The sequence below is a fragment of the Carcharodon carcharias genome, chromosome 21 (genome assembly GCF_017639515.1).
Source record: "Carcharodon carcharias isolate sCarCar2 chromosome 21, sCarCar2.pri, whole genome shotgun sequence".
Classification (NCBI taxonomy): domain Eukaryota; kingdom Metazoa; phylum Chordata; class Chondrichthyes; order Lamniformes; family Lamnidae; genus Carcharodon; species Carcharodon carcharias.
In genome coordinates, this window is record NC_054487.1 from 57,190,340 (window position 1) to 57,204,777 (window position 14,438).

Consider the following 14,438-nt stretch of genomic DNA (forward strand, 5'->3'; position numbering starts at 1 on the left):
AAGAGTCAACCACATTGCTGTGGGTCTGGATTCACATGTAGGCCAGACCAGGTAAGGACAACAGACATTAGTGAACCAGATGGGTCTTTACAACAATGGTTTCATGGTCATCATTAGACTTTTAATTCCAGATTTTTATTGAATTCAAATTCCACCATCTGCCATGATGGGATTTGAGCCTGGGTCCCTAAAGCATCACCCTAAGTCTTTGGATGACTAGTCCAGCAACAATACCACTAAGCCATTGCCTCCCCCTAAATGACCATCCTTCCATCATAAGGTCAGAAGTGGGGATGTTCACTGATTATTGCACAATGTTCAGCACCATTCGTGACTCCTCAGATGCTGAAGCAGTCCATGTCCAAATGCAGCAAGACCTGGACAATATCCAGGCTTGGGCTGACAAGTGGCAAGTAACATTCATGCCACACAAGTGTCAGGCAATGACCATCTCCAACAAGGGAGAACCCACCCATGGCCCCTTGATGTTCAATGGCATTACCATCACTGAAACCCCCACCATCAACATCCTAGGGGGTTACCATTGACCAGAAACTGAACTGGACTAGCCGTATAAATACTGTGGCTACAAGAGCAGGTCAGAGGCTAGAAATCTGGTGATGAATAACTCACCTCCTGACTCCCCAAAGCCTGTCCACCACCTACAAGGCACAACTCAGGAGTGTGATAGAATACTCCTAAATTGCCTGGATGAGTGCAGCTTCTACAACACTGAAGAAGCTGGACATCATCCAAGACAAAGCAGTTCACTTGATTGGCACCACATCCACAAATATTCACTCCCTCCACCACTGATGTGCGGTAGCAGCAGTGTGTACCATCTACAAGATGCACTGCAGGAATTAACCAAAGCTCCTTAGACAACACCTTCCAAATCCAAGACCACTACCACCTAGAAGGGCAAGGGCAGCAGAAAGATGGGAACACCACCACCTGGAAGGTCCCCTCCAAGTCACTCACCATCCTGACTTGGAAATATGTTGCCGTTCCTTCATTGTCGCTGGGTCAAAATCATGGAGCTCCCTTACTAATAGCACTGTGGGTGTACCTACACCACATGGACTGCAGCTGTTCAAGAAGGCAGCTCACCACCACCTTCTCAGGGGCAACTAGGGTTGGGCAATAAATGCTGACCCACCCAGCAACACCCACATCCCGTGAATGAACAAAAATAAAATTCAAGCATTCAGGAGTTAAATGAAAATCAAACTCAAAGGTTTGGTATAATGTTTGAACACTGTCGGTAGGCTGATGGGATCCCCAGGCAGGACTATTCAAAAGCAAGGCACATATCGAGAAGATAAAGCTCTGAAGAAGAGTCGTAGGGACTCGAAATGTTAAACCTGCCTTTCTCTCCACAGATGCTGTCAGGCCTGCTGAGCTTTTCCAGCGTTTTCTGTTTTTGCTTCAAATAAAGAAAGGACCCTTTAAATAACCTAATTTTATTGGCAAATTGGGGTCGATTTCACCTTTAAGTATCTTAAAATAATACTAACAGAGACAAGGCTGGGGGAGCTCGCTAACTCCATCAAAAGTTGGGTTGGAGGAGCAGAAAAGTATCACTTGCTGCTTGCTTAAAACAATTGTATTGTGGATCTGTCTCTCTGTTGGATGCAGAACGCTGCTGCTGCCCTTTGGAAGTGTTCAGTCATCCTTGTGAATACTGATACAGCGAGATTCATTTGATACCTTTTAATAAACTCCTCAATAAAAAGGAAGCGGCGTATTTGCTTTGTTTTCTGCCGAGATAGTGAACCAATGGCTGATTATAAACTTGGCTTCACACATGAAGTGCCCTGTAAACATAAACGAGCCAGCGCGCTGCAGATAAAATGTGAGACCATTCGACTTAAACTGTCACGAATGTCTCGTTGATTAAAGATCAAATACCTGCGGGGCTTTACGTCTTACTGTGGCCTTAAAAAGAGTTCGGCTATCTCGAATCAACAGTTTTCGTTAAAAAAAAGACTAATTTTGTTGCCAGAAATCGGTGTAAGAAAGTAACGAGCATACAAGGGAGCAGGTGAAGTGATTCTCTCAGTGTAACTTCCGTCTTTCAGCAAGACAGAGAGGTTTTTTGGGTGGGGGTGGAAGGGGGGAGGGTGGGGGTGGAATGAGTAACTTCCTGAGCTGACTCAATGGGGAAATACAACCCAACTTTTGATTAAGGAACTGTTATTCATGATGATTAGAATATAAACATTAATATGGCAATATATTCAGTGTGTTAACCATTAATAAGTCACATTTCCCAATTGTCTTGCTGTCGTCAATGATTACAGAGAAATAGACACCAATTTGAACAATTTAAGTTCCAGCAGAGTTTTGTCATTTGGGGAAGGCACACTGCTGTCAACTTTCAAGTTTTCTCTCTCTCTCTTTCGTTCTCTCTCTCTCTCTGCGCTGAGCAGTGACATCATCAGGCAGTGTTAATAAGGTGGGGTGCGAGCAGACTGTGCTCAGGTACTCGAAACTCTTCACTGGACAACAATGCAGAGATCGCCCATTGAAAAAGCCAATGCCTTCTCGAAACTCTTCTTCAGGTAAGGCCGTTCTTCCGCATTCCGAGCCACCTCTCTCTATCTCACTCCTCTTGTTCCTCACAGCAAAAACTAACCTTTCTAAGGTGGCACTTTTACAGCAATTATGCAGAGTTCACATTTATTAAAATGCCGGTACATTTCCCTCTGATTTGGACATTGTTTCTTCCGCTGCCCGAGCTGTAATGTCATGTCGATGTATAGTTAACGCGGGTGTTGCTGAATTGAGGGATATCAAGGTCCACAGATAAAGGAACTTGAAACTTTAGAAGAACATTTGTCACAGTTCACTAACTGGCAACGGCTCCTACCAGTTGCACTGACCTTTCTTAGCCTACTGTTTGCAAATCAGTCCCCACTCACTGTGGAGACGATAGCTTTAGCTGCGCTGCCCAGGGTTCTCACTCTAAAACGCTTAAACAGTCTGCTCTTTCCTTTTCAAAAGCCTTGCGAAACCTCGCTACAACCTTTTTTCATAGACCTTGACGGCACAGAGGCCAAAAATCACGAGTTCATTTAGACGTTTATTGCTGTACTGAAAAGCAAGTATAATATCATGCCGTTAAGTTACTGAATGTACAGCTCTTAAAGCTGAGTGAGAACGTTATGCAGTTTGGCGCTCGGGTCTGATTTGCAATTATTTCACTTGTGATAAATTGGTCGCGTCTCTTTCGGAGAGTGCGGTCGTGTCCTGGAATCATGTGCTCCTTTATGTTTTCAGGAGTAGACATTTACCGAGATGTAAAATCTCTTTTTATGTAAGTGACGGGTTAGTTGTGTACAAGGTGAATGCAAGATCAGTCCTGGACTGAATGGAGAAACTAAACAATTTCTATCGATTAAAAGTTAGAAATCTAAATGAAAACTATTTACTTTGGGGTGACTCATTTGTCCATCATTGGGTTTTAAAAGCTGTTTATATTATTGTATATAGTTGCTGTATTAATGTATATAACGCCGTCAACTTGAAATCCTTTCCTGAACTCTGACTGTGAGAACCTGGAGTCCCACCAATCACATTGCAGAATCCCTTCAACCAATCACATTCTAGAATTTCAGTCAATGAAACCCTGCAGCCCATTGTCCTTATCTCAGATTCTCAAAGCTGGGAGCAGGATCCTCCATTTCAGTTTTGTCATTTCGGATGGTCTCAGTCAGAAAAAACGATAAATCATAGTCAATGAAGAAACTAACTTTCCCTAAAATATAACCGTTATCACACAATTAACATAAAATATTTAATAACAGAATGACACAGCACAAAGGCCTACCTGTGTCAGCTGTTTGGACCAGCTATCCAATTAGCTCGTGTTTTCCCAATGGCTCGGGCATTTTTCTTTTCCAAGTACAATGCCCAAATACCTTTCGAAACTGCTTTCACCAACCTTTGCAGTGGTGAATTCCAGTTCATAATAACTCGATGTGTAAAACAAATTCTCCTCTATTCCCTTCTAGCCCCTTTCCCAATGTTGTTAAATCCACGTCCTCTGGTTACCATCCTATTAGTGGAAACAATGTCCTCATACCCATTCTATCAAAACTCCATAATTTTGGACTGTTCTATTAAATCTTACCTTAACCTTCCCGGCTCTAAGGGAAAACAACTCCAGTATCCCAGTCATAATTTACAGAAAATTACAAACTTCTTCATCCTACCTCCCAGCCTTGTCCCCGTCTCATCTCCTTAGCAAAAACAATATCCTCAACCCTTTGTAAAGTACATCCCTGAACTCCATGGTCAAGCTTATTTCGGGGCTGGCATCCTAAGTAGATGTTTCATCTGGCTAGGGGCGGGGGGGGGAGGTGGGGGGTGGTCTAGAACCAAGGGACACAGTTTCAGAATAAAAGGTAGGCCATTTAAGACAGAGATGAGGAGGAATTTCTTCACTTAGAGGGTGGTGAATCTTTGGAATTCTCTACCCCAGAGGGATGTGGAAGCTCAGTCAGAGTATATTCAAGACAGTTTGCTAAATTACTGGATACTAATGACATCAAGGGATATGGGATGGTGGGGAAAATGGCGTTGAGGTAGATGATCAGGCTTGCTTTGTTTTAATGAACGAGCAGGCTCGGTGGGCCGAATGGCCTACTCCCGCTCCTATGTAACATGGTTGCATGTGTGCAGCAACTTAGAAGCGTACTCCGCGGTGTCCATGCCTCTGTTCATCCCCACTCTTTAATGCTAGCTGTGGCCATTGCCCACGCTCCCATTTTCTCTCGCTCAGCATCTTCTACCTACAACCTCATTCCCAGTTCCTGCAACTCTGGTTTCGACAATTAGAACACTTGGCAGTTGAGGAAAAGAGCGTATTTTTGACAGATATTCCTCGTTTAACAGAGGAAGGAGCCAGAGCAGCGAGACAGAAATGAGATATCAACAGAGAGCGAGAGAAAGAAATGGGAACTGTAACAGAGAAATGAGAAGACGACAACAAAAAATTTAAAAAAAACAAAGAAACTGGAAGAGAATTGAGTAAAATACAGAAGGAATGAGAATAAGGGAGCCCTGATCTATCAGATTATTCAAGCGATTTGGAATACGGAGAGAATGCAAACATAAAGCTATGCCACAACGTATCTTGAATTTAATGTTATCCCAATGACGGAATTTACTGAAACACGTTCTGGGCAATGGTGAATATGATATTTGATATTGCCATGTGCGGAAAGTTGCATGTTGTCACTTAAATTCCGAGCGGTGCGCTGGATAAGTACATGCGCAGATACAAACAGACCAAAGAACGACAGGTCTTGGAGTTTTAAAAGCGGGGACATTAAATGCATTATTATTAAATTTATGTTTGTTCGAGACCAGAAAAGGAGAGGATAATAGAGATAGACGAACAAAGAGCAGTCGTTCTTCGGGTCGTCAAATCTCTTAATGTGACCATGTTTCCCAGTAGTCGTCTAGACAATCACATGAGTCTGACTGTCAGTCACAGTAGTGGTCAGGTCTCCCCCCAAACATTTGGAAAGCACAAAACAAGCAGCATCAGCAGAATCCAATTCTCCAAGGGACAACTCCAAATGCTCCAGTCTCCATGCCCACGCCAATGGATAACCAATGGACACTATGGGCCGAAGGGCCTGTTTCTTTGCTGTATAACTCTATGACAATAATTGTACAAGAACTTGATGAGAAAGAAAGGAGTAGCATTAGCTCAGTGCAAGTCACATATACAGTAGACAATTAACCATAGTCCATGAGGGACCATAGACATTTCTCCCTATTAGAATGAGACAGTGATTTATATAACTCTGCATCAAGCATGGGGAGGCAGCTCCCAGGTCTACTTCAGTCAGAAGGGGAATTGAGCCCATGCTGTTGGATTTACTCTGAACCACACACTAGCCATCCAAGTGAACCGGCTCCCACATATTCAGTACATGCAGCAAACTACCCATCAACAACACTACAGGAATCTCTTTATTTTACAGTGACTCCCTGTTAAAGAGTATGGGGAACAATCGGGAAAGCGGAATTAAACTAGTTGATTCATGTGGGGAAAAACACCAGCTCAAACTTGATGGGCCAAATGGTTTGTTGCTGTGCTGTTAAGTTCTTTGATTTTTATTTTTCCAAATGTTTGTACATCATGCCCGTAGAATTGTTCATACTTAATGATGAAACAATAGACTTACATTCTTTGAAAAGTGGTTATTTTTGGTTTTGACAATGAATGTAAAATTGTTTATAAGGCCCTGATTTTAACTCCTCCAGTCTGGCAGAAACCAGACAGGGGGCAGTTAAAATGAATCCACTCACTTAATCCATCTAACTACTCTGCCTTTCCACTGTGACCTGCTTAATCCACTCCTCTGAGCAGGTGAGAGTGACACCTGCAGGAAGGAAATGGTGGTCATCTTCCAATGTGCAGATCAGGTTCCGATGATGCCAGTGGGACCTGACTGCAGTATTAATTGATGGCTTGAGTGGGTCAGAAGTGGCATCAGGCCAGGTTTTCTGGGAGCCGATCAAGGGCCAGCAGAGGCCCAGCAAGAAACTCTGAACTTTTTAAAAAAATGCAGCTTTCCTCGAAGGCCACGAGGAGCAGGGGTTGTGGCCTCATGCTGTCAAGTTTTCCTTCCTGCCCATTGACCAAGTGGTGAATTGGGCAGTTAGGCTGGAGCTACTATTAAAAATCAGCCAGGCCTCCATGTCTCAGACTCCTTGCATTCCCTGTCCTCTATCTATAATCTCACACTCCATCCCCAGCTCCACTTTAAAATCAGGGCCTTTATCACTATGTTAGATAATTTAACTAAACTCTTTAACATACAAAGGCTGAATTAATAATCAATCCCCTTGCACATAAACTCCATATAGAAAGAACACACTTTAAATTGTTGTGAAAAGAATTAACTGTCAGTGCATTGATGTTTACTGGTTGTGCATGACAATAATAAACTAACAGAACAATACCAGAGCTTTGATTTTATGTACAGGTGCAAATTCACATTCTAACAGGGTACTGTGATTCCTAATTCTGTACAGTGACATTTTGGAACAGGTTCACAACAACCTAATTAAGCTCAGTGATTGCTCATTGGTAGGTAAAAGCCATTGGATGTTATGTTGTTCTGTTCTGTAGAGTACAAACGTATTGCTGAATCACTACTTTTCAGCGTTGACTCAATTTTATCAGCATAAAATTGTTTAATTTTTAGCATAGCAATATTCTTAATAATATTTTTTAAGGTGACCCTCAGCCATATAAGTCACATGGCAATTAAAATGAAGACAAAAAGAGCACAGGCCTGATAAACACAACGGTCTAGATTTGACCCGAGATTTTACTTTAACAATAATAATGCTCTCTTGCAATTCAGCTTGTACTTAGCCATCCACAATGAAGCAGCAGTTTAGTGTACGAATGTGCTGGATGAAAGAGTAACAGGATTATGGGGTGACACCCATGATTCTACAAATGCTGATGAACTTATTGCTATCAGTTGTGACACAGCAGTTGCACATTGGGGTTAAATGTTTCTTCACAGCATAGGCAATGATTTACCTGAGCTCTAGTGACACAGTGTGTGAGGAATTGTTACAGTATCCCTGCTCCTGTTAGCCAAGGAATATTACAACAACAACGTGTGTAAATATAGCACCTTTACATGGGAACATAGGAGCAGTAGTTGGCCATTCAGCTCATTGAGCCTGCTCCACCATTCTATATGATCATGGCTGATCATCCACTTCAATGCCTTTTTCCCCACATATTTCCCATATCCCTTTATGTTATTGCCATTTAGAAATCTGTCAATCTCTGCTTTAAACATACTCAATGACTGAGCTTCCACAGCCCTGTAGGGTAGAGAACTCCAAAGATTCACAACCCTCTAAGTAAAAAATTTTTAAAATCTCCTCATCTCAGTCCTAAGTAACTTCCCCCTTATTTTGAAATTATGTACCCTGGCTCTAGACTCCCCAGCCAGGGGAAACATATAACCTCCATCTACCCTGTCTATTCCTTTAAGTATTTTGCAGGTTTCAATGAGATCAGCTCTCGTTCTTCAAAACTGAATACAGGCCCAGTTTTCCCAAACTCTCTTCATAGGACAGTCCTGCCATCCCAGGAACAAGTCTGGTGAAAATGCTGAAAGACACTTCACAGGAGTATTATCAAACAAAACTTGGCACCGAGCCACATATGGAGATATTAGGGTTGATAACCAAAAGCTTAGTCAAAGGGCAGAATTTAGCCCTTGGTCAGGCGGGCTCGGTGGGGATAGGCCGGGTGGTTGGGAAGCCAACAGCTGCCCACGTTCGAGGCCAGGAGGTGATTTCATGCTGGCGAGCCTCCAGCATGAAACGCAAGCGGCAGTGCTCAGCCTGTGCAGGGACAGGGGGGTGAGAGTGCGAGCGGGTCGAGCATGAACTTCATGCATGTGTGTGAGCCTGCACTTGAGAATCTCTCTGAGGTGCAGATCTGCCTCAGGGAGATGAGGAACTTAAAAAAAATAAGGCTTAGAAAAAATGTTATAAAACATATCCTCTCATGTGACTCTGTCACATGAGCAGGGATGTGTTGTAAGTAAAGTCTGAAAATTTAATTTCATTTTTATTTGATGTTGGACCATGGATGAGGTTTCCAAAAAAGTGCAAAGGCCGCCTGGCCTTTTCGCCTGCCTGCCAACCATAAGGTTGGATGGGCAGCGGAAAATCCTTTTTAATTGATCCTTTAATAGCCTTAATTGGCCTTTTAATTGTCAGCAGACACACTGCTGACTCTGGCGCATGCCCGCCAACTGAAATATCACTCGACCACGCATTAACGTCAGGATGCTTGCCCGATGTCAACGCGCGTCATTTTACGCTCGAGCAGGTTGGGCACGCACCCGCCCGCCGGGGTAAAAATTTTGCCCAAAGAACTAGATTTTAAGGAGTATCTTAAAGGAGGGAAGTTCAAAAGGGAAAACATTGCTTTAAATATTAATAACACCTTGCATTGTTCAAAGTGAGTAAGAAACTAAAACTCTGAACAAAACAAGGTTTGAGTTTAAACACTACTGGAACTAATGCTGGGATGTGAGGAATCTCTCATCATACTCACAGCTATGAGCATCTATGTCCTACATGGCATTTGTAATGAGTTTTCTAATGAATGGAGCAAAACAGCTCTGAAAAAATACTCTTTTTCTGTCTTAATTTCAAATATAGTACAGTATTTTGTGATTTACAAAATGAATGTCAGCTTGATTTATGAGTATGGATGTTAGGTATGTTGAAAAATCTTATGTTGACAAATGCATTGTGAACATGTCCTGTGATTTCATGGTTTAGTGACCAGTATTTATTGAGGAACCCATTCCTCACTAAAATATAAGTAACATTGGATTAGCTTCAAAGTTGTATTATTACCATAGCATTGCTATATGATTGATTAAAATAATCAGTCATATACCAAAGCACAGTCTAAAGTAAGTAATGAAATAAGTTGCAGAAATTGTATTTCAACTAATTCTGCTTAGCAAATAGCCTAACTGCATCAATAGCAGATGAATAGGCATCTGATTACATAGTAAAACCCCCAAAAATTGAATTCTGTACATTATCATTAATTGTGAAAAGTTGAATTTGGTCTCAAATAGGCAATGTAATTGTTGCATACAAATTATTTAGCAGTAGTCCCCCAAGGGATGATTGTACAAAACACCGAAATGTTTGTCAATGCATTACCATATCTGCTGGCACATCAATGTAAACTGTGGAAAGTACTCAAAACGTTCCTGACAAAAATTGGAAATCTTTGGGTTTCTTTTGAGAAAATTTGTGAAGTTGGAGGGGAGGTCTTGTGGTGCAGTGGTAGCATCCCTATCTCTGGGCTTGAAGCTTTGGGTTCAAGTCCCACTTTAGGATTTGATGCTAAGGAAGATATGTCTATAATGTGGTCAGATAGGTTGATTCCCAGCCTGCAAATTCTTTCAATACACCTGATGGCAGGTGGCAAAGAGCAGGAGAGTTTCCTGGTCAGCCATACTGCAAAAGGCAATGGCAAACCACTGCAGTACTTTGCCAAACATAATAGTAGACCAGTCCATGGCTGCCACTGCCCTGGCAGAGCATGGTACCTGAAGTAAAGTTGTGAATTTGAGAGCAGCCAAATGATGATAGCCGCCCCAGCTATAATTTTACTACACAAATCTTTCACCTTACAATGGGCACCCAATGAAAATGCAGCAAAACCTTCCCTAAATATATAGGAAGGTTTTTTTCAAGGATTTTTCAGTGAACCCAACAGAAATAATTAGAAAAAAAGAATTCTTACCCTCCAGAAGAATAAATTGCTTTCACCTAGTAACTGGTATCAATTCTATCTTTTCTGTTTAGGAGACAGTATAATGGATTTTAAAGCACATAAGGAAATGATAAAATTGTTTCCTATTTTTAAGGATGCCACTATGGTAGAGATACTGGTCTTTACAGTGTGATGTGCCACTGGCAAACTAAGTTATTCTGATTTCACACTAACTCAGCAGCAAAGAAATACTCTGCTGTTGCCTTGCTTCACATTCAGGTTAAGAGAATGAACAGGTTAATTTTTAATGTTAAGAGCATTCAGTTGGGAGTGTCAAATCATCAAATGAACTCCCAAGTTAAACTTATATTTTTTGTGCATTAGAAACTGTTTTATGCTGATATGCAATTGAAAATACAAGGCTTTCAAGATCTCTACAATTAATACAAATTTAGTTTTTACTTTAATGAATCTAAAAGCTTCCCCTTGCACAACTCATATCCTATCTTAATGCATAATACATGGAAATGTGGCTAAAACAAATGCCTCTGAGAACTGTCCTCTGCCTTTGTCTTTCGTTCATTAGTGATCCAAATGAATTAAGTTCTCGGAAATTGTGGATCCAGATTGGAGCAGTTCTGCATTCTGCATTATCAGTAGTGTACATGTGAGAGCTATCAAACCATTGTAATTGTACATGAGTCAGTCAGTATTTGTAAAGAGAAAGGACAAGTTAACATTTAAAGTGTAACCCTTTATTAAAAATATTTTTACTCAAATGTAGTCGGGCATCTTAAATGGCATTTAGTAAATGTACAGCATAGACATTGGAAAATATGGGAAATACTATACATAGGAGAACAAAAAACATTCAGAGAACATAATGCAACTTAATTCTAGTTGCCCTCCAGTGCTGCTGTACACAGGGAGTCAAGATCAAGCGTAGTCTTCAGCTGAAAATGGATCAGAGGATAGGGGCTAATGCGGATGTAATTCAGTCCTCATTTTGAAGTAATATATTCTGTCTTTATTTGAGTATTTTCCATTATAATTTCCTGTGCCCACATTTATAATTCAAACTGCCCATGCAAACTTGCCACACTGTGATTACACTTTCCTGTCATGGGTGGAGTTGCAGCACCTTCGCTAGGGCCAGTGTGTTAATTACAGCCTGTCAAGTTTTAAGTAAACAATTTGTATCATAACTGTGGAGCAGAAATCTGAAGGAAATGGATGCAGGTGCAAGATTTGTAATATGTCAATAGATTAGATATTATATTACTGATTTGAAAGTATTGCCGGAGTTCCAAAGACGAGTCACACTAGGCTCGAAAGGTTGACCATTCTCCTCTCCACAGATGCTGCCAGACCTGCTAAGTTTTTCCAGCACTTTCAGATTTTATTTTATAAAAATATTTTATAAAAATATTGCTGCCTGTTTACGTATTAGGACTGAAACTGTTTTATGTGGACATATAAGATTTTGCAATAGAAAATTGACAGGAATTGCATGCAGTTGCAAGATTTTAATACGTTAATAGATAAGGGCGTTTTCATTAGGTTGCGCTGGTATTTCCAGTGCAATGCACCCCAATGTCAGTCAAACCTGCGCAAATGATCGAGGAAATTCAAATGGAAATTATGCCCAGTGTAAATTGTGTTTCCATTACGCTTCTGTGCTAGTTTAAAAAGTGTTACTGGAAACCGGCCCTGCAATAAAATTGGCCACTCCTTCGGATGGAATTAATCACTATGATGAGTTTCTGTTAACCACCATTCTCAAACCTTTGAAGAGGTTCTTAAAATTAAGGTGATTTATTTAGGTGCAAGGGCACCCTTTTAATGTTTCTTTAACTTACCAAGAATGGAGCTACTGCAGCACGGCCCAATGTTCCTAGGAGCTGGCTCTGCACAGCTTTTGACGTTATTTACTGTCACTTAAAAATCAGGACATTTACAGGTGGCAGCCTAGACGCATTAAAAATGTTCACTTTTTATGATAAATTCATTTTCTGTTGAATCTGCACTAAGTTACCACTTTTAAATATGTCAAGGAATATTTTAAGGCAAATTTTTACAAAAATACATACTAAAATGCTGCCCAATTACATTGAAAGATTTTAGGGAGAATTTGCTCCCCGTAGGGCCAGCCAGCCGGGAGCGGGAGCGGGCGCGGAGCTGATCGCCGCCCGCGATTGGCTGTGCGCCGCCATTTTACGTGGGTGGGCCAGTTAAGGCCCGCCCAACGTGACAGACACCCAGAAGCGCTCAGCGCTACCTGTGTGGGCAGGGGAGGAGGGAGAGTCGGGGCCTGCGCTCTTTCACACACACCCGCGAAAGAGTGCAGAAATCTTCCTGAGGCACAGAGCTGCCTCAGGGAGATTAATTTCATCCTGAAAAGTTGAATAAAAGAACTTTAAAAATGATTCAGACATGTCTCCTCATGTGACAGTGTCACATGAGCTGGGACATGTCTATGAATTTTAATAAAAATTTTTATTTAAGTTATAAACACTTCATGAAATCTCAGCCCGCCAGTAGATGCAGTTTCATGAAAAATGCAAAGGCCGCCTGGTTCTTCGCCTGCCTGCCAACCTTAAGGTTGGACTGGCAGCGTGACAAGTACTTTAATTAGGTCATTAATGGCTTTAACAGGCCTTTGACAGTTTGCCGGGCGCACAGCTGGATCTAGTGTGCGCCGCCAAATGGAAGGTCAGAATGACGAGTGGTGACATTGGGGTGCAAGCCCAACTTCACCGCGCATCATTTTATGCACCAGTGTGCGGAGCCGACCAGAAGATTCTGCCCTTTATTTGCTTTCCAAGATATGCAAATAAGTTTGAGTGGCAATGTGAGCGAAAAGATCACTTTGAAAAACTAATGCAATTTTGAGTGCAGTTTGTGCCTGATCACCAATTGCAAAAGCAGACACTCTTGGCCAATATTGTATCTGTATTCTTATGTCAGTTTGATTCATTCGGTAACACTCTTGCCTCTCAGTCATAAAGGGTGGATTCCAGTCTCCTGCGTAGGTGCACATTATCGAGGCTAATACGTGAGGGTTATACTGAGATAGTGCTGAATTATTACAAGGCATTAAACTAAAGTCCAATCTTCCAAATCTTCAATTGAATTGTTTGAAGAAGAGTAAATGGTTCTCTTAGTATTCTGTCCAAAATTCAATTAACATCACTGGAAATAGTTTCTTTGGTCATTCATTTTATTTTCTATTTCTGTGATCTTGCTGTTGCAAATTGGTTGCCACCAAATGTAAAAACAGTGACTGCATTTCAAAAGCAATTAGTTGGCTGTGAAGCACTTTGGGATGTCCTGAGGACATGGAGAGCAAAATATAATTGAAAAATGCTAATAATCTTCTTTCTTCTGATGTTATTTACCATTAATGTGGTGCCACATTATATTTGCAAATATTGGGAAGAAATTGGACTTGCACATGAAACAGATGGCAAGTCAGCAGAGTGGTTAAGGTCTTCCCAAGATTTCAAAAGAGAATAGATTGGATTTTCCTTTGCTACACCACACAAAATTAGGCAGCTTAGTGGCAAAATATCAAGGGAAATCAACTGGAGATGCTCATTACTGCCTTCTCAGATGTACCTCCCTGTGCACCAGTCTGTGCAGCTTGCTGCTATCAACAACAACAATAAGGGCTGGCTGCAAAGCCGGCAGCAGCTCTCAGGTAGGTCCTATGAGAGTGGAGATGATGCTGGGTTGGGGTGTTTTGTGGAGTGTGGAGGAACACTACACCTCCTCCTAACTTCACAATGTACTAACTTATCAAGATTATGAGCCTTTGGTCAGCAGTCTCCACTACTCCCTTTGAGGACCAGTTGAATTTGTATTCAACCCTCCACTGATGCTGCTCAGTAGTTAGTGCTAGGAGACATATAAGCTAGGAGACATATAACAAGGGCCTTGGGATGACTTTTTTCATGATTAGCCCTATCCAAGTAGAGCTACTTGGCCTAAGTCTGGGAAACCGATAGAGAGCTGTGGCTGAGGTTTGTAACATGGTGTATAAATTCCACTTATGTATTCCTGGCACTCTGGGGATCCATACAGTGAAATTGTGCTCTCCCAGCTTGTGAGATCCTGTCCACCATGACCATAAAAA

The 14,438-nt window shown here is 41.5% G+C and overlaps 1 protein-coding gene across 1 annotated transcript in view; it reads left to right on the top strand.

Annotated features, from left to right (window-relative positions):
* Window positions 1-2,488: 2,488 nt before the first annotated feature.
* cftr (CF transmembrane conductance regulator) overlaps window positions 2,489-14,438 on the top strand; it is a 145,700-nt gene continuing 133,750 nt past the window's right edge. The window contains exon 1 of the mRNA XM_041215962.1: window positions 2,489-2,564. Within this exon, the coding sequence (XP_041071896.1) occupies window positions 2,512-2,564 (53 nt within the window). The 5' untranslated portion in view covers window positions 2,489-2,511. The remainder of the gene's footprint in view (window positions 2,565-14,438) is intronic.